At 52.9% G+C, this 22,468-nt stretch overlaps 2 protein-coding genes across 3 annotated transcripts in view; one reads left to right on the top strand and one right to left on the bottom strand.

The window, feature by feature from the left end:
- The window catches only part of ADAMTS14 (ADAM metallopeptidase with thrombospondin type 1 motif 14), a 34,673-nt gene extending 25,705 nt beyond the window's left edge, over positions 1–8,968 (top strand). Inside the window, exons 9-22 of one of the 2 annotated variants that reach the window (XM_086467265.1) lie at positions 76–208; positions 329–442; positions 2,084–2,232; positions 2,454–2,629; positions 3,456–3,589; positions 3,795–3,918; positions 4,062–4,142; positions 4,299–4,462; positions 5,175–5,340; positions 6,659–6,791; positions 6,931–7,138; positions 7,226–7,352; positions 7,807–7,917; positions 8,613–8,968. In XM_086467265.1, the coding sequence (XP_086323391.1) occupies positions 76–208; positions 329–442; positions 2,084–2,232; positions 2,454–2,629; positions 3,456–3,589; positions 3,795–3,918; positions 4,062–4,142; positions 4,299–4,462; positions 5,175–5,340; positions 6,659–6,791; positions 6,931–7,138; positions 7,226–7,352; positions 7,807–7,917; positions 8,613–8,968 (2,176 nt within the window). Of the gene's footprint in view, positions 1–75; positions 209–328; positions 443–2,083; positions 2,242–2,453; positions 2,630–3,455; positions 3,590–3,794; positions 3,919–4,058; positions 4,143–4,298; positions 4,463–5,174; positions 5,341–6,658; positions 6,792–6,930; positions 7,139–7,225; positions 7,353–7,806; positions 7,918–8,612 lie in introns of both variants that reach the window. The other variant, XM_086467264.1, reaches the window with a different exon arrangement.
- A 4,177-nt stretch (positions 8,969–13,145) lies between these two features.
- On the bottom strand, positions 13,146–17,256 carry LOC104342713 (steroidogenic acute regulatory protein, mitochondrial). Its single transcript, XM_086467309.1, has 9 exons — positions 17,251–17,256; positions 16,618–16,756; positions 16,242–16,361; positions 15,631–15,777; positions 15,353–15,498; positions 14,656–14,814; positions 13,669–13,853; positions 13,349–13,481; positions 13,146–13,247 (listed from the first exon to the last, which is right to left on the bottom strand). The coding sequence occupies exons 1-9, from the start codon at positions 17,254–17,256 to the stop codon at positions 13,146–13,148; spliced, it is 1,137 nt and encodes a 378-aa protein (XP_086323435.1).
- Between the last annotated feature and the right edge of the window lie 5,212 nt (positions 17,257–22,468).

Raw genomic sequence — 22,468 nt, 5'->3', positions numbered from 1 at the left:
GAGGTGAGGGAAGGGGTGAAGGAGGGAAATCCTCCATGTCTGACTCTGCTTTGCCTCTGCCCTGCATATCTGCAGCTCCTACGACTGCCTCCTGGATGACCCCTTTGAGCACCAGTGGCCCACATTACCTGAACTGCCGGGCATTAACTACTCCATGGATGAGCAGTGCCGCTTTGACTTTGGTGTGGGCTACAAAACATGCACGGCGGTGAGTATGGGTTTCACGGCCACATCGCCCCACCCTGGGACCCACATCCAGGTGCTGTGGGGGCGGGGACCACCGGGACTCCCCGCTGCTGTCCCAGCCCAGCTCTTCTGTACTCCCCAGTTCCGCACCTTCGACCCCTGCAAGCAGCTGTGGTGCAGCCACCCGGACAACCCCTACTTCTGCAAGACCAAGAAGGGGCCACCCTTGGATGGGACTGAGTGCTCTCCGGGCAAGGTAGGGGCCGGTCCTGCCTGCCCCCTCCTTGGGAGGGGACAGGGACACCCTCGAGGGCAGCAGTCAGTGAGTGCCCAGTTTTTAGCTGGTGTTACTCCTTATTTTCTCCAGTTTGTGCTCAGATGAGGACTTGTGGTTTTCTTCTGATTTGCCTGCTTCTGTGAAGAAGCAGGAGTTGTTTTGTCACCTGGCAAAGAAGCGGTGACATCATTGCACATCCAACCTCATGATGTCATCAGGCTTTTACTTTAGGCTCTCTTAGCATGCCTGTTAGCACAGTATGAAAGCATGGATATGTTGGAAAAGCTGCTGGCCCTTGTAGGTTTTGGGTTGTTCTTTCCTGGAGAATGGCTGGGTGTAAAGTATCCAACAACGTTTGGCAAGTTTCTATATAAATCCCAGCAATCTCTCTGAAAATGCAGCCTCCTCGAGTTCTTGAAGTTTGCCAGAAGCTTCAAAATGAGGCTTTTTGAAATGAGTACATGTGTGTTACACGTTGTGCTGGCATGTGGTGCCAGGGGACTGTAACGTCTGGACTGGGAGGTCCACAGGCGGGTCAGTGTTTTGCCCCATTGGGGACCTTCCCTGCATCTGTCGTGGTGGCCACCGAAGGCACTGTTGGCTTTTCCCCAGGGCTGGAGTTAAACTGTGGGTCTGGGTGCTCATTGGGTGACACCACAGCTTCGTGCCAGGCATTGTGCATGTGCGTGGGAAGTGCAGAGCTCTGGATTTCGCTTACCAAAATGCCCAGCAGCATGCTGCTGCGCTTCATGCAGAAGTTTGGGTTCATCCCCCCTGTGCCAGTGGGGAGACATCCCCAGGGCTGATCCAGTCCCGGACCCAGGTGTAATTCCATGCCTGTCCAAGGTTCTGCATGGGTAGAGAGGGACAGTTTGGCTGGAGAGGGAAAACTAGTCCAGGAACTCAAAAATATGGTGTTATGGAAAGAAAGCCAAAGGGATTTGTTTTGCGGAGTGATCTTTGCACACCCCAGGCTTTGCCTTCAGCAGCCTTTTGCATGGGTTTGTCCTTCCCCATCCTGATCTCTCCATCTGTGTGGCCAGGCAACTTGTGTATCGTCTCTGGAGCAAATCACACCTCCTCTGTTGCCTGCTTTCCCAGCTATGATTTAAAATCCAAAACACTTGCGAATGAGCAAACCCCGGAGAAAACCACGACAATATAGCCCAGCTGCCAGCTTCCTGGCTGATGTAAACCACCACTGCGCAGACTCTTCTATACCAGATTCAAGCACAGATGTGTTGGGAGCCTGCCCTGCTTATCCCTGCTCCTCTGCTGCTTTTTCTGCTGTGAATCCCGGCCGTGGAGCTCTGCTGGTCTCTCAGAGCAAAGCTGCGGGCTGCTTGTGCTCCTGAGTTGGTTGTGAGATGATGCAGCTTGCTTGTCCCCAAACCAGCCTGGATGGTAGCACTGCTGTCGCATGTCCAGGGACCACTCCTGGTCCTGCTTTCTATGGGAGGGATGTGCCCAAGGACACGATGAAGAGCACCTTCCTCCTGTGCTTTGCAAACTGCGAGCCATTTTTTCAGTGCTGTGGGGGCAGGAGGGCTCTCCTTGCTGGTGCCGAGCACTTTGGATGAGGCAGGTGCGGAGCTCTCCCCTCTTTCTCTTCCCTTCCAGTGGTGCTTCAAGGGTCACTGCATCTGGAAGACGTCGGAGCAGCCTTACAGCCAGGACGGCAGCTGGAGCTCCTGGTCCAAGTTCGGCTCGTGCTCCAGGACCTGCGGGGGAGGCGTGCGCTCTCGCAGCCGGAGCTGTGACAACCCACCGTATGTTTGGCCTCCACCTCCCTCCTTTCAGTGGGGGTGAAACCAGAAGTGCCCAAGAGCCAGAGGTTCCTTGCTCTTCCCATTGTGTGCTTGGTTGGCAGGGATGGGGACATCTGCTCCTGCATGATCTGTGCCATGCATTTGGGTGCTGAGCTGCATCACTTTTGAACAGCATCCTCCCCTGCCCAACACTCTTTCAACCCACCTGCTTTATTTTCCAGCCCTGCGTATGGTGGACGCCTCTGCCCTGGAGCCACCTACGAGTACCAAGTGTGCAACGCCGAGGAGTGCCCGGGGCCCTACCAGGATTTCCGTGCCCAGCAGTGCTCCAAGCGCAACTCCTATTACACCCACCAGAACAGCAAGCATGCCTGGCTTCCCTACGAGCATCATGATGGTGAGCGGCAGCAGGTTCTAGCAAAGGAGCAGTAGCTAAATTGCCTCCCCTCCCAGAGGAGGCCACACTGGTGACTATCACCGTGGGATGGAAACTGTGCCAGCTGCACAGATGTTGGGCTGTGGAAAGCTCCTGAGCTGGCAACTAGAGTGCAATAAGCCAGCATCAAGCAGCCAGGTGTTTAAAAATCCATCTCTTGTGCTTGTCCTCAGGTGTCAGCAGAGAAACCCAGACATTGCTCTGGTTCCTGCTGTCTCAAAGTGCAGCAGAGGTGGGCTGAGAAGCTCAGCCTGTGTTGAAACCTCTCCCTGCTCCTTCTGCACTACACAGAGTAAGAGGAGAGCCCCTTGTAGCGGTAGCCAGAGATAAATCTGTTTGTGCTACTTTAAAAGTTTTATCTCCACTTTCTGTGTGCTTTGGCACGCAGAGGACTTGTTTTCCTTGGAGACGGTGGGGTGATGGCACTGTCTGCTCACTCCTGGAGCTGCACTGGGGAGCGTGCCGCTCCGGGCTGGGATGGGAGCCAGGCCTGCCTGCCTGGCTTGGTATTCCTCATGCACACAGCCAAGCATTTTGCACTGCAGTGTCACGTAGCACATCCCATCTAGTTGCCTTCTCTTAATTTCCCGAGTGTGTTATGCAGGCTCTTGAGCAGCAAACAGTCGTGGCAAAATAAGGCATGTGAATAGCCTGCGCTTTGGAAATCTGGCTGTGCTCAGGGCTACAAGCTGAGATGGGTTTCTGTCTTCAACCGCCCGAATGTATTTCCACATGCCCTTCCCCCCCCCCCCCCCCCCCTTTTTTTTCCCTTTTTATTTTTCCGCAGATGCTCAGAAATGTGAACTGATTTGCCAGTCTGAGGGAACAGGGGATGTGGTGTTCATGAATCAGGTTGTTCATGACGGTACCCGGTGCAGCTACCGAGACCCCTACAGCATCTGCGTCCGGGGCGAGTGTGTGGTGAGGAGCTGATGGCTGCTGCGCGACTGTCCGTGTCCTTTGCCTGTCCAGGAGAGAGCTTGTGCATCCCTTTGACCTCCTATCCCTTGGGGATGCCCGTGGACCGACCCTGTGTGCAGCCAAGGGCTATGGGGATGGTGGAGCGATGGGATGGGCTGCAGGGATGTAACCTCTGTGCTTGTCTTCTTTTCCTCATGGGTGACAGCATGTTGGCTGCGACAAGGAGGTCGGCTCCCTGAAGCAGGACGACAAGTGTGGGGTCTGTGGGGGGGACAACTCCCACTGCCGGACGGTGAAGGGCACACTGGCCAAGACCCCGAAGCAGCTGGGTGAGCGGGCTGGCTGGGTTTGGGAGGGGATTCGGTCAGGGTCAGCTGGATTCACATGTGGGTGTGAGCGGGTGTGTGTCCAGTTGGAGCAAACCTACTCTTTCTCTTTCCTCCATTCACCATTCCTCCTTCCCTTTCAGCAGGTGTTTTGAAGATGTTTGAGATTCCAGCTGGGGCGAGGCACCTTCAGATAGAAGAGATGGAGCCGTCATCCCACAGCATTGGTGAGTACACCATAGTTCACCTCTCCCTTCACCCGCTATCTCTTTCTCAGCCCTATTCTGACAATACCTACCCAAAGGGTCTTCTTTGGGTCGTTCCAGTCCTTCAAAGGCAGTGACCAGAGGAAATGATATTGAAATACCTCCTTTCTCCTCCAGCTGTTAAGAATCAAGCCACAGGTAACTTCATCCTTAATGCCAAGGGCAAAGAAGCCAAAAGCCAAGTGTTCATTGAGATGGGCTTGGAGTGGGAATACATTGTTGAACATGGCAAGGAGAGCCTGAAAACTAGCGGTCCTCTTCACGAAGCCATCAGTGTTTTGGTAAGCCTGACTGACTCGTCCTCTGAAGGTGTTGGGGCCAACCATCACCCAGCAGTACAGAGAGGGAAGGTGGTCTGACATGGGATGTAGGAGGTGATGGAAGGACTTTGGTAGAGAAAGGATGTAGGGCATGTCAGTAAAACCAGGGAAATAAGCTAGACAAAAGCAAGGGGCAATGAGCTACCTGCAAGAATGTCATAAGGACGCATTGCTCGGGTGCTTGCCGTTGAGTCCAACTGCATTTGGCTCTTTGCAGCAATTGCTTGTGACTCTCACCTCATTTTAGTTATACTGGTATCTGAGGGAGTTGGCGATTGGGTTCCCTGGGCACCCAGGGAAGGGCAGATCTGCACTCCCGTCCATCCCTGTGGCTGGCGCTGACTTTGGGTGTAGACTGTGTTCTGCAGGTCAGAGGAGAGGCCAGGGGCATGTGACCCAAGGCTGGAGTTGGCCTGTTTAGGCAGCCTTTTTCTCCACAACTGGAGAGGTATGTTCCCGAAGGGTAGACTCTGTGTTCAGAGCTCACCTAATCCATGTTGGAAGTAGTAACGGTTTGTTTCTCCTACTCTTCTGAGTACCGTACCATGTGGTTGTTGTCACTTCTTTTTTCTTTGACGGCCCGCCCCCTGCCCCTGCCTCTGCCCCTTCCCGTTCCCCATGGCATCACTCATTCCTCTCCTTCCCCCTCTCTGATTGTCCTCTCTGCCTGCAGGTCATCCCTCAGGAGGAGGAGGCGAGGAGCAGCCTGATGTACCGGTACATCATCCATGAAGACCTGCTGCCCATGATTGGAAACAATAATGTCCTGCTTGAGGAGATGGATTCCTATGAGTGGGCCCTCAAGAGCTGGTCTCAGTGCTCCAAGGCGTGCGGAGGAGGTAGCTTTCCCTTTGTAGCAGCCTACAGTGTGTGCTTGGGAGGATGCTTGGCTGTGTTGGGCAGTTCATGAGCCCTTTGGGGCATCTCTGCCTTGGAAACATGCAGATGCTGTTTTAAAGTATTTCTCCAAGATCACACGTCGCAAGGCTTTAGACCTAGACCTGGTACTACTTGGAGGCCTGGCTTTCTTCTCCACACCTGTACCCATGTTGTTTGCACCTCTGTAATCTGGGGAAGGTCTACCACATGGGAATATCAGTGTTAAAAGACATTATTGCAGAGCAGTTTAGGTGCAGATTTCTTAATGAAAACAGGCTTACGTGATCGTGTGTGCATACCTTTGTCGTCTTTCCACATACCTGCTGTGATTTTTAGATTCCTTGGCTGTTTTTAACTGGATTTGAGCCAAGGAGAGGTGATCTTGAAGATGACTGCTCCTAGAGCTTGCATGGAAGTAGGTGTGGTCACACCTGCAGGTGCTGTGCTGGAGGACAGGTAGCACACATGAGGTCCTGATAGAGTTGCTGGATTTTTCCCTCTGGGAAGAAGCTTGTATGCCCACATGCTGGTGTTGGGGGGTTTGCTGATGAAAGCCTTGCCTCCTCCATATGGCCAGTGGGATCTGACTTTGAAGTTAGCCCTCCTCTGAGCAGGGCATGGACCAGAGACCTCCAGAGGTCACTTCCGACCTACCTGATCCTCAAATAATGGAGAAGACCTTGTGCTTCCACCTTGTGCTGGCCAGCTCACAGCTGGAAGATTTTGGAATTTGTGGAGCTGGAAAGAGAGCTCTAGCTGGCGCTTTGGACCTTGCTCCAGCAGGGCGGCAGGTGGCTCGTCATTAAGGCTGGCTTAGCCCCTGTCTGGTCTGCTCCCAAGAAAGTGTAACTTATTTGGCAAGTTATAGCAGTGCTTTGGCTAGGCTTGTGATGTGCTGGGGTTTTTTTCCCCCATCTGGAGCAATAAAGACGAATTTTTAGCTCGCTAAATGCTTGTGGGGCTGTGGTGGCTGTGTCTCCACCAAGAAACTGTGATGTCTTGACCTGGGTTTTTGGGAGAACAGCTTGGGGGAGGGAGCGGGGGGACAGCTGAGTCTGCTTCACCCCCCTCCGTGTGTGCACCCCATGGCAGCCTGGGTGACCCAGCACTCCCACGAGCATCCTCTGCAAGCCTGGGTGAAAGCACTGCTTGGGTCCCATCTCAGCGGTGACATCCGAGAGCATGCGTCTTGGCAGGGATGCAGGAGAGGGACTGGGCAGGGAGTCGGTGGGACCCCTGCACCCATTGCCTCACTGCCCATTGCTCTGCCCCCCCCAGGCATCCAGTACACCAAGTACGGCTGCCGGCGGAAGAGCGACAACCGGATGGTGCATAGAAACTTCTGTGACCATGGCAAGAAGCCGAAGCCGATCCGGCGGCGCTGTAACCTCCAGGAGTGCTCCCAGCCAGCGTAAGTCCTCCCTGAGTTGCTATCAACCCCTCTATGGGGCTATTTGGGGCTGTGTTGGGAGTGCACCAGCTGCTTCCCAGCACAGGCATCACCTCTAACACCTTTGCCATGTCCGTCTTTGCCCCTGCCCCGCCGGCAGCTGGGTGGCCGAGGAGTGGGGTGCCTGCAGCAGGACCTGTGGCAAGCTGGGGATGCAGGTGCGGGCGGTGCAGTGTGTGCAGCGCCTGCAGGATGGCACCAATCGCACCCTGCACACCAAGTACTGCACCGGGCAGCGCCCCGAGACGCGCCAGCCCTGCAGCCGCCTGCCCTGCCCTGCACAGTGGAGGACGGGCGCCTGGTCGGAGGTGAGCTTGTGGTGGGGGTGGGCTGTCAGGGCGTACCGGTTCCCCCCACCTCACCCCATCCCTGACTGTCTGTCTGTCTGGGCACAGTGCTCGGCGAGCTGCGGGGAAGGCGTCCAGCAGCGGCAGGTGGTGTGCAAAGGCAGCGAGGGCGGCGGGCGCTGTGAGGGCGACAAGCCGGAGGCTGTCCAGGGCTGCCACGTGGCCCTCTGCCCGGGTGAGAGGAGGAGGAGGAGGAGGTGGCACTCAGGGGGGTCGTGTGCCGGTGGGGACCAACCTTCCTGCATGCCTCCAGCCCATCTCAGCTGCAGGGGGATGCCAGCAAAGAAGGTCCGGTTGAACATGCCTGATGATGCTGGCAGAGAAAGGATTAAATGCCAGCCAAAATATTGCCTTTCTCTGTTCTTGGCCCTGATATTTGCTGTGGATGGTTTTTCTGACAGTTTGGGGATGCGATGAGCTGAGGGCATGATGGAGATGAGCACCCTGGAGTTCATCTTGGGGGTTTTTGGGTGGCTTAAGTGCCAGGCCAACTGGCTGCTCCCCCAGAGACCTCGTTTTTAAGGACATCCCTTCAAACAAAAAAATCCCTCCCCAAAACACGGTCCTAAGGTATTTTGAGTGCCCCCAACCTCCTGTGGTGGCTGAGCATCGTGGTGCTCTCTCAGCAGGGAAGCTCTCTGGTATCACCACCAGTACCGATGACGGTGACCACAGCACACCCAAAGGGCAGAGGGTGCCCCAGGACGGGGCCAAAAACCCTGTTAGCAAGATCTCCTCCAGTAAGTGTCCCTGCTCGGGTAAGGGCAACGCTTCCTGGGAGAACCCTCCCGAGTGCTTCTGCAGCCCCTCATGGGAAACGCAGGCGGGTTGGCGGGAGGACACACATCCATCAGTGATTTGGGGGAGTTTTACCCTTTGCTGCTGCGTCCCTGATGCTTCTGCTTGCAAAGCCTACCACCTGGTTGCCATCTCGTGGAGTCTGGGATCTTGCAGTTTCCACTGCCTTTGGCTGGGCACTGTGTCGCACTCTCTTTGCCTCCAGGATTTTATGCCTGTTCCTTTTTACCTTAAACTTTTTTCAGCCTCCCATGCTTACCCAAGCAGGGAGATGACATCTGGCTTTTGTCCCTTGTTCCAAGCAAGGATCTGCTTAGAGTGCTTCGTAGCTGAGGCAAGATGCATCACGATCGGATTTAAGATGCTGGTGTGGAGCATCCCTTGCTCTCTGTTTTTTCTCCTGTGCACAGAAACCTCAAGCACTTTGGCTTCGTTTTCCACCTCCCTCAGCTCCCCCCCTTCCTATACAAGCATTGCCAAAATTGCTGCATGGGGGCAGAGAGCAATAGTAGGTTTGGCAGCACCCTATAAGGGGGGCACCTTGTTGCCTTTGGGACCATCAGAAAGGTGCAGGGGTGAGAACTTAATGCCATCTTCATCTTCCTTGCTGTCTGATGCTGCTCTGTCCCCTCTCTAGGGGAGCCTTGCCTCGGGGACAAGTCCATCTTCTGCCAGATGGAGGTCCTGGCTCGGTACTGCTCCATCCCTGGCTACAACAAGCTCTGCTGTGAATCCTGCGGCAAGAAAACCTCCTCTGCCACTGGCTCGCCCCCCCCCATGGGCTCCAGCACTCCCTCAGGATCCACTGCTCCCAGCCCTGCTCTGCTGCTCTCCCCCCATCCCACCACTCCTGCCTGGGGAGGCCCTGGGGGACACCCCACCCCAGCACCTCTGTCTGGGTCAGCTGCTGGTGGAGGGGTTCCCGGCAGTGGCACTTTCCTCGGGGGGCAGCCAGCCTCGAGTGAGTCGGGCAAGGGCCAGGCAGCCAGGTAACCCACTCGGGACCACCTTGCCATGGGGCAGGGGCTGCCTTTTGCCTTCCTCCCTCTACTCCCTACCTTCTTTTTCCTCTCTCCCCCCACCACTTCGGGTGGCACTGCCAGGTTTGGAAATGACCTGGCTCACCTAGAAATTCCCAGGAAAACCACTTTTTTCCTCATGTTTCCCTCTTGCCGTCACAGCTGTGGCATGGTTCTTTTTGACAGTGCCATGGAAAACAAGGTGAAAAGGAGCAAAAAAAAAAAAAAAAAAAAAAAAAGGCGACAGCAGCTTGGCCACAGGGAGCTGGGCTGCTTACTCCCAAGGTGCTAAAAAGATTTGGGAGGGGAGCTTTAATGTTGCTTTTTCCTTCCCCCTGCCCCAAGCAGCAACACAAGATGTGCTGGAGGGGAGGGTCCTGGCTCGGTGGTTCAGCTCTGGTGCTCGGAGCTTGGAGGTAGCAATGGGGCGGGGGGAAGGGCAAGCAACCGGAGGGAGGTGGTGAGGTGTTGGAGGAGCAGGGGAGGAATGTTGGGAAATGGCCAAACTGCTGCCCTGGATTGTCCCTCTTGGGATGGAGAGTTTAGGAAACACATCTGGGGGAAGATGGAGCCTGAAAACCATAGACTGGCTTCTGTTCCGCATTGCAGGATAGGCAGATGGTCCAGGCAACTCTAACGTGAGCAATAAGAGCAAGGTCAAAGACCAAAAAAGATGTAAAAAATGCCTGTCACCTTGCGGTGACTTTTTAGCCAGTGCTGCCTTTGGCCAGCCTTGAGGTGATACTGATGTCCAGCCTCCCCAGGACCACCAGCCTGATCCCTGCACCCTTATACCCAGTGCCTGTGGGGCATCAACACCTTTTGGAGGGAAATGGGAATGACTGGGAAGCCGGGAGTGGATTTTAGGGGCAGTTACAAAGCAAGGAGAGAGACAAAGATGGATCTGTGTTCTTTTTGTCACTTGGGAGGGACTGAAAGGGAGGTGATTAACACCGTTTAAAAATATTGTGCCAAGTACTGAATGTCTGCACAGCACTTTAGGAGCCCAGGGCTGGGTGCAGCTTGCTTGGTGTCATGCCAGCTCCAGGTGTGGAGTCTTCAAGAGCTCCCTAAAGCAGGGTCAGGCAGCCTGCTGCGTCCCCAAGGGGTGTCCCTGAGTGGGCTGCTGTGGTTTTAGTGCTTAGGGGTGGGTAGCGTCCCATCTGAGAGCATCCAGCACCTCCAGGTGTGGTGGCAGGGAAAGGTGGGCTTCCGTGGGGAATGAGCGCTGGTAGGGAGGAGGTTTTGGGGACAGAGGTGTGGAGGCCAAGGAAGGCAAGGCATTGCAAAGCGGGATCTCTCAGGAGCACGTGCATGGCATAGGTGCATCCACTGGCCCCAGCGGTGCTGCTTCCCTGGCAATCTGATGAGCAGGACGAAGCATCTCTAGGGGCAGTCTTGGAAGCTCTTCAGGTGTCCAGGGCTTGCTGGTGAGGTGGCCCAGGGTGATCGGCATATGCTGGGAGCCTGTGGGTTTTAGGGCACACTGCTGTTTGAACCTGGTGCTTTCAGTGCCATTGGTGCCAGGACAGTGCTACATCGATAGCACTCGTGCGGCTGCAAGAAACTTGAGGTCAGGGTGTCTCGGAGGAGCTCACGTCAGTATGTGAGCTCCCCTCAGCCTTTGCTGGTCTGGCATGGATTGCAGCAGGGGAGAGGTTGAGGTACACACTTGAATTGAAATGAATGGAGATCCCTGTGCACTCCTGGTGTTTTAAGCATTGGAATCCCTCTGCAATGCTCTTCTGGAGGTACCCAGCAGTACAAAAAGGGCTGAAGAGATGCTAAAAGGGCTACTTGTGCACCCTCCTGCCCCTGCCTCGCCTCCGAGTCAAGGCTGGATGAGCATTTTATCTAAATACTTTTAAAAGAACCTGAAACTGGAGGTCCCCTGCCTCCTGGGTGCCACCCTTTGGTGTTAAGCGGGCTTCACGGAAGATGGAACCAAGCCACACATCTGCCTGAGCTGAGCAACCAGCACACCTAGTGTCAGCGGACAGACAGAGGGATGCCTGCAAAATGATGTAGCGGGCTGCCCAGGTCCGAGGCATGCAGGTATTGGTGCCCACAGGATTGACAAGATGCTGTGGGTGTACCAGGGTGGGATTCATCCCTCCGACTGCTGACACCAGCTCCGTACCCCTTGCCAGCGCTGCCCTCCGTGGGAGTGCTAGCATTTATTTATTGTGCCAAAGATAATGCTTCACAGTCTTCGAGGATCATCTCTCCCCAGTGGCACAGGGTGGGGGGGGGCTGGGGTGGGTGCAGGCTGTGCTGCAGGCTGTGCTGCAGGCCTCTCCTACTGCTGGAACAGCCCTGGGCTGGCTCGGGGCAGGACTGAGCTTGCTTCACCTTTCCCTGCCCAAAGCAAGGATTTTCTCCAGCGGTTGAGCCCTGTAGCATTGAATAAAACCAAAACCTTCCTCCCCCTCCTCAAAAATGGGCTGAAGTGTCTCCAGGGCACAGTGTATGTGCATGTATGCATGCATGCTCGCTCCTTCCCAAATCCTCAGCTCCACCCCTTCCTTCAGTGCTGTCCTGGGCATTTGTGCTTTATTGCATTAGGAATATTTTGCGGTGGTTTGTTGCTATACCTCGGAGGAGAGCTGTGGCTCAGGACTGGCCTAGCCCCCTCGCACCCCACAGCCAGGGTCCCCAGGGGCTTCGGAGCAAGGGGGCTGCCTTGAAGGTGCTAACCCCTGTCTCTAGCCAAGAGAGGCAGGCGAGATTTAAAGCAGGGTGTGATAACCCCCCGCCTCTGCACCATGTGGATGATGCTGCAGGGCTGGGACCCGGTGCTGGGTATTTATTCCAGGTGAGCGCAAGAAGTGCCTCAGGTGGGCTGAGGTTGGGTCGCTTCTTGCAGTACAGACGCCATGGTGCGCGGAGAGCCGTGGCATGGGGATGTAGCGATGTGATGGCCTGGCTGCCAGTAGGGATCCAGTCCTGTCTCCGGGAGGAGACGGTGCATCTGGTCCCCCCTGTCCTCCTGGGCTGAGCGGATGCACCAAGTCATTCCTTTGATGTAACCTTGTCCAATGTTACAGTGATGTATAAAGTTTTGTACATACGAGATTCAGAGCTTTTTAACTTTTAATATTTATTGATTTTGTTGGGTTCTCTTTTTTTTTTTTTTTTTTTTTTGATCTTTAACAATGTAAAAAAAAAATCCCCATCAAAATCTCTTTCTGTTGATTTATTTGGGGGGTGGGTGCGTGAGGGGGGCAAATTTGAGTGTGACCAGTGTGGGGTTGTTGAAATGGGTTTCAGACAGCGAGCTGCCAGCTGTTTATTTTATTTCACCCCAGCCGGTTTCACATACCTCTTTTGAGATGATTTTTTTTCTCCTCTTAAATAAGATGAAGACCCAGCAAAATCCACAGATCTATAAATTACAATACAGACAGAGTCTGGCTCTGTCCCTGTCTGTCTCTGGTAACTGCTTTCTTGCCTGCCTGGCTACCTCCTCTTGCGTTGCGGTACTGAACTGATAGTGAAAAGCACGTTTCTGACCCCCCCAGGAGATGGCTTTAGTGCCAGATGCCTGCTCCAGCTGTGTCCGCTACTGTTGGCATAGCAGGAGAAGAACCTTTCTATATATACACACGCATAAATATGTAGGTTAGCCGTTGCAAAAATGATGTGTTACTGATTCACGCCAAAAAGAGCCCCTGAGATTGCACTGACAACTGATGCCACGGTCGGGTAACAAATAAAGAGCGATGAAACTGGGGCAGGGCTGAAGCCACAGAACAAACTGCAGTGTGGGCAGCGATGCCTAACGTTGGAGTGTGTTTTGGTGGCCACCCCTTTCCCCCATGCATCGTGGGGAGGAATGATGCTGTACACAAGCTACTGTTGCTGCTCATGGGCAAGGTTTGGGCAAGGGTTTTTAGGCAACCCCTAATTCAAGGCTTGGTGCTGCCTTGGTCACCCCAGCTTGCAGACGCTCTGCTCTATCCCGGAAGCAGAAGCAGCAGTGCTGGGTGGAAGGTGATGTGCACACTTGGAGTTGCTTGGTGGGTGCACCATCTCGCTCCATTGCTGGCAGCCGCAGCTCCTCCGCTGCAGAAGCAATGAGCAGGGGCAGGAGTGGGTCTCCAGCTTGGGCTGTGTCCCTCATGCTTGGGCAGAGCCCATCCTCCTGCAGCTCAGGGGCGCGCGGTGGCAGAGAGGTGCCGGCGGAGGTGCTTGATGAAGTCTGCTTGGGACTGCGGCAGGACGCGGTTAATGACAGACATGGGGATCCAGCCCTTTGGGAGAGAAAACACCCCGAATTTGGTTCCTCTGGGTCAAAGAGAGTTGGGGCACCCATCCTGGGGAGGAGGGTGCATTCACACACAAGGATGCGTACCTCTTGCTGTCCCACCCCAAGTAACACGGTGGCACTTGCCTTCAGGTCCATGCTGAGGAGCCAGGTGAAGTGGGTGCAGTCAGGGTCCCCTGCCAGTGGCTGCAGGATGATGCAGCTCAGCTGGGACTCAGCCCTGTGGTGGGCAAGAGAGCGGGCAGTTAGGGTTTGCCCTGGGGTGGGGGGAAAAAATGGGGTAAGGAGATCCCAGAGCAAACACAACAGGGAGGTAGCTCTTGGCATGCCTTCCTTGCCACGCCTGGTGCAAATGTTCATGGCTGCAGCAGTGGTACCTTGTGATGGTCATTGGGGGGGGGCTATACCTGATGCACCCTTCCTGCAAAGGCAACGGCTCGATGTGGGTGGCGGTGCCCACTAGGTAGACAGCTGTCTCCCTCCTCCCACGGTGCCGCACGCTGACGAAGTCGCGCTGGCCCACCAGGTTGCCTGGGCTGGGAGCGGTGACTTCGTGCGTCACCAGTGTGTCCGTCCCGACGCGTTGCAGTACCTACCAAAGAAAGGAGCGCCCTGGGGATTAGGCTCTTTGTGGCTGCCTCTCCAGGGACACCCCCACCACCTCCTTATGTTAAGCCACCTTGAGGATAGCAGCGTGGGGTGGCAGCATAGGCAAAAGCAGCAGCAAGGTGGGAGCTTGGGGCTGACACCTGCTGATAATTAAATCCCAGTCCCCTGCAGTCTATTAAGGGGGAAATTTTTGCAGCCTTTTTTTATCTGGGACAGGACTCTTTCTATGCTATTTCTTTTTCTGAAGTGACAGGAAAGTGGTAGCAATAAATAAGCAGAGGCTGGGTGGCATCTGAGCCAGCCCGGGTGAGCTAGGGGAGGCTTTCTGAGGCTGGCAGCCTGCTTAGGGATACACTGTGATTTGGGAGCTGAGAAACAAGGCAAATACTCAAAAGAAGCCCACAATGCGTAAGCTTCCTGGGGGTGCACCTGCAGTGTGATATATTTGGTTTTGCCTCTTTTTTTGAGCTGCCTGATTCCCCGGAACAGCTTCTCCCCTGCCATTAAAGTCTGAGCAACATCAGAGTCCCCCAGCGCGTAAAAACCTCTGTGACAGGCACCATGCAGAAAAGAGAGCTTGGAAATGACACATTTCTCAATGCCATGCCAGTAAAGCACATCTTCTCTCCCTGGGGTGATAGCCTGCTCTTGCAGGAGCACGGAAATAGCTTTAATCCTTCAGCAAGCTTAAAAACCTCAATAAATATGATTCTTTGGATGACAGCAACCCTGGTGATGCAAAGCCTCGGACCTCACCGCCTGTGGTGCATCCATCCCCACCTTACCTTCACTCGGCTGAGGGTCGGGTTCCACTGGGGCATTTGCTCAATCCTCTCAAACAGCTCCTGGTGCAGCCGTGCTACCGGCACAGCCAGGACCACCTCTGCCCGAAACACCTTACCCAGCCCAGGGAGGGTGGCACTGGACACAGTGGGCCCGGCATCCTGGGAGAGCAGAGAGCCTGCATCAACCCCAAACGCCCTGAGAGGCATCAGCTACGTGCTGAAATGCCTTGCTAATAAATCATCCCAGTCCTCTTCTTAATCACTGCTTGGTATTATATCTAAATCCTACCGATCTGATTGCCTTTTTTTTTTTTTTTAAGCTCTTTTCTAGCTAAATTAAACAATTTGGCAAACAGTTTAATGAACAAACACTGTAAATAACAACAAAGTCACAATCTGCTGGGTTTTTCTGCAGAAACGCTCCTGGCTTTCCCCAGGAACACAATTATCTGAGTTTCCCCTTCCAAGTTTTTTCCTGCTGTTTACTTTGCAGCTTTTCTTGCGAACATGCCTAACGAAGGCTGGCTTGGAAACCCTCCTTCCTGTGTGTGCTTTTGCATAGCATGTCTCCTGCGCCCATGGTTTCCCTTCAAGCAGGAGGAATGAGAGAAGCAAATTGCCCCTCCCCAGACTCATTTCTCTTCCTGAAAGCTTTTCTGGCATGAAGCAGCAAAGGCAAGAGGCGGCTGGGCTTTACCAGCATCGTTTCTGCCTGCCAGCTGGTGTGCTGCTGCAGGATGCTCAGCGCTTGCTGCAGGGCCCTTTCTCCCTGGGTGATGTAGGAGAGGTCCATGCTGGAAAACTGGCTGGGGCTGATGTGTCCGGCAGGCTCTGGGCACGTGGCTGCAGGAGCAAGGCAGAGCAATGTGAAAATCTCCCCCCCTGAGCTTTGCCCCTGTGAATGCGACTGTGGGTACAGAAGCGCAAAAGGAGCTGCAGCAGAGGGTTTTGCTGACCCAAAGTCTCGGCTCTTACCACATAACTTGTGCCCTCTTGGGCTGAAGAATGGTTTGGTGCAGAAAACCTTGCTCTCAAGAGCATCGCTGGCGTTCATTTGCTGTGTCTGTGCTGACTGCTTGGAAAGCTTTTTGAAATTGCTTTCCAAGTCAATTCCCAGTAATACTGTGGTACAAATTGCACGTTGCTTGGATATTGTTAACATTGCATAGGCAGCCTTTGGACCAAGCCACGCTTCAAAAAAACAGATGAATTTGTCAATTTTCAAGTCTTTATGTAAATGGTGGAACTAGAGACACAGCAGATGTGCAACAAAACACTGATAAGTGCCTGCAACCTCCACGAAAATCTTTGGCTGCCTGTACGGTAAGCCAATGCAATTTGCCTTCCCAGAATCTCAGGGTCTCCCCACTAACCCAGTTTGCCATCAGTACGGGGAATGCTTTTAAGCTACTACAGAGCTGAAGACCAGCCCAGCAGTGAGAAGGCAGTTAACTCTGTCCCCCAAAATATGGGTGAAATCATATGGAGCAGGGTGCATTTTAACACGCATCCCTCCAGCATGTGTTGCAAGGGGACTGTGAGCAGGACTAGGAAATGTGGTACCCAAATGCCCGGGCTGAGCTTACCTGTCTCCTTCCCCATCAGCCTCTGAATATAACAAATTTTGGAAGGCAAGTGAGGCGATCCTCTTACCACCAGCCCTCTCACGTCCTTCTGTATTGCTTCAATGGCTGTTATCTTCAAGCCTATGGGAGAGATGCATGAGCTTTGGTGAGCATGGAGGGTGTGAGGAAGATGCCATGGTGTCCCATGTCTCTACTGGAAATTGAAGCCAAGACCAAGGCTACCCTATGCACGATAAAATGCTAGAGGGAAATAGGTGCATAGATGTGCCATTTCCAAGGGAGCACCTCCCAAGGGGATGCCCATCAAGTGCAGACTTTACATCTTCTTTAGGACCCCCTTTTTTCCAAGGTCAGAGGGGAGGCGATCAGTGCTTACCGGGCAGGCGTCGGAGGTGGTCGTGGGCGATGCCACAGCACAGCTTGACGGTGGCCTGCAGCATGGTGCAGGAGCAGGACTGCCTCCGGGAGCATGCTGCATCCTGGCACGCCTTTATAGCCAGCTTGAAGGACGGCACCTGATGATAGGACCACACTGCCAGATAGCAGCTGGGAATAAGGAGTACTCAAGGACAAGGCAAGTGAGAGGAGGGGCTGGAGGGAAAGGCCACGCTTCCCTCTGAATGAGCAGTCCCGGCCTTTCCTCCTGCCCTGGGCAGGTGGGTGTGAATGAATATGTCCCTGGGACACAGCTGAGATGGGACACTTTAGTGGCCCCGAGTGCCACTTAATCAAGGACTGTGGTGGCAAACCCAAAATGGCAAAGGCAACCGGTGGCACTTGCATGAAGGGAAGGATGGGATGGGAGATAAGAGCAATGTCGTTTTGCTTTCAGGGAGTGTGGAAGCTGACATCAAAGCCATGCTTGTGGAAAATGGTGCTTCTTCCCACAGAAACTTCATAGAAGTTGTGGTGGTAATTACTGCTGTTGTAACTCCTCAGGTAACTCCTTATTTGCCTCTTTGCTACTTTACTCCCTCCTAATTGGCCCCTGCAGACCTCTGTTGCTCACGGTCATGGTGGGACCACTACATCTTTTGGCATGAAGTTATTCAGTCCTTCCCCTTGTGTTTTTAATGGCCCCTCTTAAAAAGTTAAACACAAAACCCACTAGATCACTCCTTAAAATACAGCCACACTGTAGTCATCTGGCCCTTTGTAATACCTGCTTTTTCAAGTGCTTTGAAACCCCTGCTTAATTCTTATGATGGAAAGGCTCTTCTACCTGTATGTACCTAAGGGGTTGGATGCTTTTTTTTCACTTAGCATTACTACAGCTCGCTTTACCTTCAGATGGCAACAGCCAAAATATTTGGGCAAGTAGGCCAGGAGGGCTTTTTGGCTTTGAAAGGGATAGAAGAGACTTCAAGGCTTGCAACCTAGTGTGACTGTGACCAGTGGGTTTCCTGCTGGGGTGGGAATAGTCCTTCTGCAGCTGCGGTGCAAGCCGTGCAGGTAGCTGCCTGAGGACCCTTGTCCCCCGGCAGCACTGGGGCTGTTGCAGTGGTGACGGGGACAGTCTGGTGAATTTATACAGCATTGCATGTTGATTTAATAAGTGTATTATTAGGAGTGGAGTAGCAAGAGGGATGCCTCTGGATGAATTTTGGGCATGGCAGAATAACTGCAGCGGAGGGTAATTGAGTAAGGAGGAAAAGCAGTGGTAGGAAATGGCTGTTTTCACCCAAAGCTGAGGGAGTTAAATGTAATTATTTGCTCTTTCTGACTCACAGTACTGGGTCCCTTTGGGTGAGTGCTCGCTCCCAGGAGCAGCCACTCACTGGTGGGTTGAACCTTGCAGACTGCCGGGCGTGCTGGTGGCTGAGAAAGGCAGTAGCACCTGCCCATGCAGGGAGATGGGCAGAGCAGGGGCTTGTCCCCATGTCACCCTTCACAGCCTTGTCCCATACGGGAGCTGGGGGCTCCAGTTGTCTCTCCAAACACCTTCTGTGCTGCTAATATCTTTTTTCCTATAGCAAACATCACATCCCTTCAACACTCCCACTATTGGCAGGAATGGAGTGGATGGAATGGTTTTCTAGGAAAGCTTCAGCTTTTTTCCTATGGGTTTTGTGGCCCTGCTGTGCTGGAGGGTTTTACCCCATCCCTGGGGACTCGTTGGCTGGGCTCAGGCAGTTCCCAACCTCCCTGCCTGACTCATCAGCCCCAGCCCTGAGTTTTTCCCCTCCAGCTTTTCCTGCAGGGATAACCTCATGGCACAGCCGCTGTGACTTGTACAGCTGTGTCCTGTTGCAGCTTCACAGTTTTCTCCCTCCATTCCTGATTGCCGGGCAGGTTATAACAGCAATCCCCTGCCAGCTGCTGCTGTTTGAATGCTCTGCTTTTGCAGTCTGCTCCAAGGTGATTTCACACGCAGTGGCACCCATAAAGGTGCCTGTGTGCATATCCCATGCTTACAGACATGTATGTGCGATGTGCACGGCCCAAAGCAACTGCAAGCGTTGCAGCGGGGGCTTGGGATGTGCACTGTAGCCCAACTCCAGCTCTCTCTGTTCAATGCTCCTTTGGTGAGTTACAAACCACTTCTGGATTTTTCATAGCGTCCGGGGAGTTGTTGGGGCCCAGCAGTTAGAAAATACAATACCTTTTTTGCAAGCTGCCTAGGAAGGAGAGAGCAGTGGCTGATAAGAGATCTGCCCCAGCGCTTTAAACCTGCACCTCTGCTAGCTCCCAGGAAAAGCTGATTGCTGCCAAAGGTCTATCCTCTCACACACGTTCCCCTCACTTTTGCGCACACTTTCTCATGTTAGTTTTGTCTCTGCAGAAAGCTGTAATAGACAGGCAGATAATGTTTTATCGCCACTTTTGGTGAGCCATGTTCATACCCTCTCCTGTGGGCTGTACGAGATGTCCTGGGTATATAGTGACTTACAGGAGAAGAAAAAAAATATCAAAAATTGCCTGTGATTGCAAGCCTGGAGGCCAGGAGAGAGTGGCATTGCCACATAGACCCCAGCTCAGAGTGGTGAGAGGCTGCTATGAGTCAGCCTTGGTCCATCGCCTGCTGATGCAAAGGCCCTACGACCTTGGGTGCTGGTTGTGGCCCAGCCCTGGGTGCAGGGTGCTGTGCACCCAGCTCCTCCGTGGCTGCAGTGGAGCGTTTTTGGCCTGGTGTCTCCACCAGGCTTGGCTGCAGCCACTGGAGGTCACTGCTGGCCTGCAGCTCCACAGGCAAAGCCACTTTTGGAGAGGTAGGTGGGAGCTCTGCTCCCAGGTGCTGGGTCTGGGCTGCTTTGCCTCTAACCCCCTGCAAAACCCCTGGGATCTGAGTGGTTGCTGGCACGTAGGACCTTGGCTAGAAATAAGATCTGGTACTTCAACCCTCCCCGATTATCACTGTCCCCTGCTCCTGGATGCAAGGACCCTTTGGGGACCCATCATTTCTAATTGCACAGCTCAGTGTAGGACCTCCTGGGAGGGAAGGTGGCTGAGGGAACATCCTACAGCTCCTGAGCAAACCGCTGCCAAATGTGAAATGCAAAGCCTGTAACCAGCGCTTTCGGAGATAAAGGCAGAATTTCAGGAGCTAATTCTTCCCTCGTTGTTCTTGTTGAATAGTCTGTAATGAAGTTAAGTAGTAGGAATAATGCACCTTTGAAGGAGGATGCCCTTATTTGTTTCTCCTCTTTGTGGCCAAGACCCTTTCTGCCCCCTGTGACTGAGGTGGCTTTGTGTCCCACGCAGTGCTGCGTTCCAGCTCCATGGGTGCAATACAGTCAGCTCTGGGGGTCTGAGGCTGAAAGGTTCCTTCTAGGAGCGTTTGAAGCCATTGCCAAAGAAATAGGTAATTTTACAGAAATGCTTATGTCCCTTCACTGGCTTTTGCTGTTTGAACATCCAAGCAGAACTGGGAAAAAAAAAATCTCCAGAAGGGACCTGGGGAACTTTAGAGTTCACTGGCTCAGCAGGAGAGCAAAACTTCCAGCAGCAATGCAAATTGATAAAATCCCCAGCTATAGCTGGGGATTTTATCAATTTGCATTTTCTGGTTTAGGCTGTGTAAAGTAAACCTCAGCTGAATGACAAATCTGCCTCTCTAAATCTCCTTTAGAGAAGGAGAAGGGGGAAAGAGAGCAATGGAAAAGGTCCTAAATGACAGGTGGGTGCCTCCTGGCTTTGACTGAGCAGCAAATGTTGAGGCTGAGAGGTTTCAGGTCCGAATAGTCCTCCCCAAACACCTGGTAGAGCAGCATGGTTTTGATGGGGATTAAGGCTTTTGCAGGTCCGTAGGTGCTCACAGGGGTGGTGTATGCCAGCAGAGGTTATAGCATCTCATCAGCCTGTAAAACATAGTCTGAGTCAGCCCAAATCCTGACCATGAGACAAGAGGAGTGGGGAATAATGGAATGCTCCTGGTGAAAGGGTGAAGATGGGGAGCAAATGAGACTCAAAGCTGCTATCAGTAGCTTGGCAGAAAGCCGAGCAATGCAACAAGAGTGATATGGGCTCCTTCCTCCCACGGTCATGCAGGGATCTTCCTGTTCAGACCCGAGGGCAAGTCCCAGGGCAATTACTCTCTGTGTCCTTGAGGCCTGCTCTGAGTGAGACTGCTCTGTAATCAGCAGAGCCTTGATGCAGGGGAAGCCCTGATTTTAAGCAAAGTCTTGGATGGCCTCCAATACCTCTGCAGAAGTTGGCAGGAGAGGATAAGGCAGCATCTTTGGCCCCAGGGGAACTCTCTGGCAGGGCTGCAGTCATCCCTAATGGTACTCTGGAGGTTTCTAGGAGCAGAAAGAGAACTTGCGTCCTCTCTTGCTGCCCTGGTGGGGTACTTGGCTACGTGTCCCTAGGGCAACCTAAATACAGACCTAGAAAGCAGGTCCCTGAGGAGCTTTGGCCATGCTGTTCTTGCTGGAAGTGCCTGTGCTATGGGAGCTGCTCTCTGCCACTCTCTGCTTTGCAACTGTGTGTCCAGAAAAGTTGAGAGTCAGAAAAAATATAAAAGTACGTTGCATTTATTTGTACATTGTAATTAGCATCTCCAGATGGAAAACCAGACAAGTTTCCTCCCCCCAAACCAGGAGACTCAGTGCTACGTTGTCAGGCTCATAATAATAAAAAAAAGCTCAGTGTCCCTCTTTTTTTTTTCCTAAAAAGCATGTTCTAGAATACAAAAAAGGGTCTAAAAATATTTCAAAGGCACATTCTTATCAGGAAGGAATGAAGAAATACTGCTTTTTCCTTGCGAGCCTCGCTGCAGTGCTGGAGAGGTGTTCGGTGGTTGTGGCCGATAACAATCCAACTTGAGAGGAGAATGCAAAACAGAAGAGCAATATTTACTTGAAGCTAATTGTAATTTTCACAAATGGTCACCAAAGGAGCCCAAATATCAGCAGAAAAGGGAAGCTGCTGTATCGCCTTGTTGCTGGAACGCTGCCTTCCCTTATGTAGGGTTGAGGCAATCTTATCTCCATCTGCTGCCTCGATTAAAAGAGAAGGGGAACTGCTGTTCAGGCGATAAGAGAGGCCAGAGGCTTCTCCATTAATATGTAAACTTTGGACCAAAAAGGAAGACGAGAGGCTCTAGGCAGAATCCACCTCTCAATAGATGGGTTTTGAATCTGCATGCATCAGCAAAAGGCATATCTAGTATGCGCTGGCTTCTATCAAGAGGACAGAGGGGATGGGATGGAGGTGGGACCCTGCTACTTAACTTTACCAGTTTGGGTTGTATAATGTCCACCCCGAAGGATGTTTATGTGAAGTAACAGCTTCGTAATGTTTGTTCAAGCTCTCTGTGATAGATTCTCTAGAAAGGACCACATCAGTCAAATATGATCTCTTGCCCTCCATGGCAACCAGCATCTGTATTTGCCCTGTAGGATGGACTGAACCAGCAATAACTCATTAAAAAAATAACATCCCAAGGATGGAAAACTTTCCAAACACCTTGGCAGCTTGTGCTCATGGTTTGAAATTGTCTGGTTCCCCAGCTGAGCATTGCTGACTTCAGATCCAGCCCTGTGTGCCACTGCTGTTAGAGTAGCAATTTCTCTACATGCAGTGTCTTTGCCCCATGCTGAGAGTCCTGGTAATCTCAAAACACCTTTTTAATCCACCCTTTGCAAACACTAAAATGCATATTCTCCTGTGATTTTTAATTACAAGGTATTTTTTATGACCTTGGATGATTTTTGCAGCCCTGTCTGTCTTAGAGGGGAAAAAGTGGAAAAATTCAAGTGTAGAATAGAAGCAGGAGCTCACTAGAG

Source organism: Leptosomus discolor, chromosome 6 (genome assembly GCF_034619465.1).
Source record: "Leptosomus discolor isolate bLepDis1 chromosome 6, bLepDis1.hap2, whole genome shotgun sequence".
NCBI lineage: Eukaryota > Metazoa > Chordata > Aves > Leptosomiformes > Leptosomidae > Leptosomus > Leptosomus discolor.
The sequence above is the reverse complement of the archived record's forward strand: the minus strand, read 5'-3'. Positions and strand labels throughout refer to the sequence as shown.

Coding starts and splice junctions, on each gene's coding strand:
- LOC104342713 (XM_086467309.1), bottom strand. Junction 15,778..16,241: donor GCTGATGGGGAAGGAGACAG/GTAAGCTCAGCC, acceptor TTTGTACCACAG/TATTACTGGGAATTGACTTG. Junction 13,854..14,655: donor CGACCCTCAGCCGAGTGAAG/GTAAGGTGGGGA, acceptor TTTCTTTGGTAG/GTACTGCAACGCGTCGGGAC.